This window comes from Cajanus cajan, chromosome 9 (genome assembly GCF_000230855.2).
Source record: "Cajanus cajan strain Asha chromosome 9, NIPB_CcT2T_4, whole genome shotgun sequence".
Taxonomy (NCBI): Eukaryota; Viridiplantae; Streptophyta; class Magnoliopsida; order Fabales; family Fabaceae; genus Cajanus; species Cajanus cajan.
In genome coordinates, this window is record NC_138525.1 from 24,326,308 (window position 1) to 24,331,389 (window position 5,082).

Here is a 5,082-nt window from a genome sequence, read left to right on the forward strand (position 1 = left end):
AGTGCCATTCAAAGCAATCATTTTAGTATTTGCCTCCATCATTCAAGCAAGTCAAATAGCCCCAAACCAAAGCTAACAAGAGCTCTGATGCCACTCTGATGGGGAAATAGCAACACAATAACAACACAGAGCAAACTCAAACAGTTACCGTAGCGAAAATAAATTTCCCTAACTTGCAAGAATCTGTGAGGAGCAACAACCAATGAACAACAATAATAAATCACCAAAATCACACACAAAGACACCAAGATTTTTAATGTGAAAAACCCCTCAAAGCAAGGGCAAAAATCACGAGTCATCCAAACCAAAGAAATAGCTCCACTATGATCAATAAAAAGTACAAAGGAGTCTCAATCAACTGTACAAAATAGTGCTAACACCCAGCCAAGCAACAAAGCAATAAAGCTTACAAATAGAGAACAAAGAAGATGAAAAACCCCAAATACACAGCTACAGTGCAAACTGAATATCTCCCTACTTAGACCTCGTTTCAACGATTCAACTGGTCAGAATGAAGAACCGAATGTTATGAACCTGCTGTCAAATTTTCAGCCCGATCCAACGGTGAACGAACCTTCAGTATCAATTTTACTGTCGCAACCTTGTGTAAAAACGAGAATGACTTTCTCTCTTCCTCTCTCTCAAAGTGTTGGTGTTCAAAGTAACTTTTGACTTTCCCTCTTTCTGACTCTTGTGCTTCAGACCCTCTCTCCACTTAGTTAAGTGAGACATTAAATGAGCTTCTCAATTTTGGGTCTTTTCTCCACATAGGAAGGGAGCCCAATACCCAACAAAATTTTCTATGGACTATGGTTGGTAGCCAAAATTTTCGCAGTTTTGAATTACATTATCTCTATCTAGTCTCTACATAACATATAATTTAGTGTAATTACTTTTTTTCTTAAGTTAAGAAACTTAAATACATGTCATGTAGAGATTAGTTGAGATCATAGACACTTGATAGCCCAGAACTATCTAATAATTTGTTACGAGACTAATAATGTCTTCTTAGTTATATAATGCCTATCTATATAAAATGGGATTTTAAAGGTTCACCAATAGAAGAAGAAGCTGAAGGCATGGATGATAACAAGCTATAATGGAAGTCAATCTGCAGTTTCTTGTGAAAATAAAGATTATAATCAGTCCCTTTATTTTGCTCCTCTTCTAGTTGCCTAAGTGGTATGGCAGCAAGAAAGCGTTTGATGAACTCTTTACAACACTCTCTTCCATTGCAAACTATCTCAACACTTTCTTCCTTACTACTGCCACCCTTTTCATGCATCAAACTTGAATCATCAAACTTCATTATGAATGCCTTTTGGCACCCCTCAAAAATCCTCTCCCCTAGAGTGTCAATAATATAGCAAGCATCAACTTCCACCTTTAAGACAAAGAAATGATCATTCCAACTCACTATGTAAACTCTTGGCTCATGATCAACCACATCATCTCTTGTTATCTCATCCCAAATGTCATCAAAGGACATGGCTCCTTCCAAGCACTGAAATTTCTCAGGGGAGAAAAATCCTGTGTAGGAATTTCGAGGGAGAACAACTAGAGGCCTAATGTTGGCTTCCAAGATTGTGTCTAGATCAAAATGCTTATCTGGGAAGAGCTTTAGGTAGTGATCAATGTGGCTTAGCCTTTTCCATTCAGAGGAACCCCTTTTGATAAGGTTATCAAATTGTTCCTTTGATGGCATGTTATGGTTGGAATGAAGCCAGTGAGCTATGAACACAACTAGTGATGTACATGCACTCTCACCACAAGCTTCTTTGCTCCTTTGATCAAAGGAAGCAAAAAACACTTTGGTTTTGACCCTTGTTTGGGCATCTCTACTCCAAAGTTCCCTATTTTCCCAGCCATTTGAACTACAGTTTTTGTGATCAAAGTGTGGTTCCTGCAAGAAGTTAACAATACTAATAAATAATTCGTATGTAAACAAAAGTAACCATTTCTTAGGCTCATTGAAAAATGTTAACAAATGAGACCATCCATAGAGACTGATAAGTACATGGATAAATTTTAGTAAAAAAGAAACAGTTTAATTAAAATGTACTAAGCTTGTAAAGTGTTTATACTACCATTCTATCATAAGTTACTGTATATGATTAGTTTGTTAATTTTTATAATAATTTCTTCAAGAGTCATCCAAATGATGAATTTGAGAGTCACAATTTATGAAAAGTAAACTAAAATGGAAAATTGAATGATGTTAATGTTATTGTCACATACCATGCAATGACTTAAATGTGAGTTCAAAGGCTCTTGTTTCCTTGAGGTGGTTCTTTTAAAACTCCATCCCTTGAAGCTTCTACTCCATGGCAACATGGACCAACTCCTCTGCATTGTGTCCAAAAGGGTCTCTGTCTCTGAGTCCATAAACCTCTCTGACCCATTTGTAACTCTTGACTCTGCATTGTGTATTACAATGCTATTGCTGCTACTGTCACTACTTGTGGTTGTGGTGGACTCATCAGATGAGTCATCCGAGTCAAATTCGGCTAACTCGTCTGATTCATAAGAACTCGGTTCCTCAACTTGATCAACCTCCACAAGACTTATCACTTTGTCTACAAATGTTCTCGGCAAGTCATCGTGATAATTCCCCAGTTTCAATAAACTCAATGAAACCTGATCAAATGTAATAATAATCAATTAATTATCCAAAGACACATATAATTAAAGGAAATCAACAAGTAAACAACTAAGAAATTAACATATGAACATAGAAGTAGTACAATTAATTAAGTTAATTGAAAATGTGTTGAATAGAAATTGGAACATGGGATCATACCGAAAGTGTAGCTTCCATGAACAAACCATGCACCTTCAATTGGATTGGAAGTGTTCTTTGAACATTCTTCATCTCTTCCCCCACCATCAATTCCGTCATAGTAACGCTCAAGGAAACCTCTCCAACCACCACCATTTCAGGCTTATATTCTACTACATCGCCTTCTCCCTGCATTTCAATTTTGGACAAATTTTAATCATACACGTATAAAGTAAAAGAAGAGAATTTAATGGGAACGTACCACAACTTTTTTTACATCGAGATTCATTCATGAACCCAAAATTCTTACTTTTTATAGAATAAACTATAGTGATTTCTAATTGGCTTTTAAAATTAAACTTGAATCGATATATATGCCATCAACTAAAAATCTAACAGTAAACATTTAGAAACATAATATTACATCTATTTCCAATCCTAATTATAAACAGGTTTAAATATATTTTTAGTCCCTCAAATTTAGGATAAATTTATTTTTGATCTCTCAAATTTAAAATTGTTATTTTTAGTCCTTGTAATTTCAAAAAATCTTAATTTAGTCCTTATATTCAAATTTTGTTAAAAAATTTATCAAACATTATTGCATAAAATCTACCTATTGGTATCCCTATTAGTGAAAATATCACATTAAATCTGGATGATATTGCATAGCTGTCTTAATTAGTCACTTTCAAATATGTTATTGGTGACCTAAGGGACTAAAACAATATTTTTGAAAATTATAGGGACTAAAAACAACAGTTTTAAATTTGAGGGACCAAAAACAAATTTATCTTAAATTTGAGGGATTAAAAACATATTTAAGCCTTATAAACATCATAGGACAAATTATCGAAAACAAGAAAAAAAACTAATATGATTATTTTTTAATTAATTCCATCATAAATTCAAATTTTATTCTAAATATACTATTTTTTTTTAAAACAATTATCATAATTCAAGTTAGTTATAAGTGAATATATAATGATAAATAAAGAGTATAAAGGAAATTTAATTTTAAATAACTTAAAAAATTAACGATTATTACTTAGAATTAAAAAAATAATCTATTACTTGCATCTAAGATTAAAGGTAATATATTCTTACTTACATATAAGACATGAAATGTCATGTGGCACGTGCCAATTTCCGACACGTGTTTGAGGATGAGATTAAAGTCGTGGAGGTCACGTGCGTCCCAGACGAGGGTTGGAGTCATAGAATTGAGGAATCTTTGGGGGAAAGTGGTGTGAGTGTGAGTGGATCCTAGTTTCTGGGTAGCATGAAAAGGAAGAGAGGTTTTAGAAGTTGAAGAATAAGAATAAGAAGATGAAGCTTTTTGTTTCTTCATAGCTATTCCCATAATCTGAATGGCTATTTCATCATTTGCATCAACACCCACATTTGCTTCTCCAAATTGCAACCTCAATTGGCTAACCTTAACAACGTACTTGTCGGTGTGCCCCCAAAACCATCTTCTCCAATTCTCCATCACCATGTTATACTAGGATACATTGGACCAAAAATGAACTCTTGCATTTAATTTATGTATGCATGATATTGGTCACGTGGGTATTTATGAGCTGAACTTTTTGGTTTAGATGTATCTTTTATCATTTGTGTTTTGTTTGTTGCTATGAGGATTGATTGGAATAAGGTAAACGTTCTCCATTTAAATCACGTGGATGAAAGTGGAAGAAGACCAAGATTCAGAAAAGGATAATGATGTGGGTTGCAATGATTGGTCAAAAGTATAAAATTTTACAAATGAATGAGAAATATGAAATATGTAACGTGGACATGTCAAATTATGAAATGAAGGATACACGGAAGGATAACTGTTTCCACCACACAATGCTACTAACGCGTTATTTCCAAGAAATTTGGCTCTTATGTTACATATGTTACTTGATTTTCTAATCTCTAATTCTAAAACAAAATAAGGACCATCTTTTTTAATCAAAAAAAAGAAAAACAAAATAAGGACCACCTTTGACCCGTGGATAGATATATTAATTAAGGTTAACTTGTATTTGAATCCACCAATTATGTGACTTTTTTATTTTTAATATTTGAGTCCCAAAAGACTATCAATTTTGACAAGGAACTAAATTAATTTTATAAAATAAATTCTTGAAATATCAATTAAAATATACGTTGTATATGATATATTATCAGCGTGTTTGTTTTATTGTTAAAATTTCACAAACGTACGTTGAACGGAAAAGATAGAAATAGTTGCTTTGTATTTTGATGCTTTGAAAAGTGTGTTTTTACGTTTTCGTTAAAAAAAATGATTTTTC

At 33.2% G+C, this 5,082-nt stretch overlaps 1 protein-coding gene across 1 annotated transcript; it reads right to left on the reverse strand.

Moving 5' to 3' along the window:
• Window positions 1-295: 295 nt before the first annotated feature.
• LOC109811085 (uncharacterized) lies at window positions 296-4,399 on the reverse strand. The gene is made up of 4 exons (XM_020374719.3): window positions 3,891-4,399; window positions 2,801-2,968; window positions 2,239-2,637; window positions 296-1,903 (listed from the first exon to the last, which is right to left on the reverse strand). Exons 1-4 carry the CDS (start codon window positions 4,275-4,277, stop codon window positions 1,028-1,030), a joined length of 1,830 nt encoding a protein of 609 aa, XP_020230308.1. The 5' UTR covers window positions 4,278-4,399; the 3' UTR covers window positions 296-1,027.
• Window positions 4,400-5,082: the final 683 nt, after the last annotated feature.

What these genes read in the sequence shown, in the direction of transcription:
- LOC109811085 (XM_020374719.3), bottom strand. Translation starts at nt 4,277, where the DNA reads ATGGTGATGGAGAATTGGAGAAGATGGTTTTGGGGGCACACCGACAAG. An exon ending in TGACATTTCATGTCTTATAT is followed by an intron (nt 2,969 to 3,890) that starts GTAAGTAAGAAT and finishes ATTGAAATGCAG; the next exon opens with GGAGAAGGCGATGTAGTAGA. An exon ending in TCATGGAAGCTACACTTTCG is followed by an intron (nt 2,638 to 2,800) that starts GTATGATCCCAT and finishes ACATTTGATCAG; the next exon opens with GTTTCATTGAGTTTATTGAA.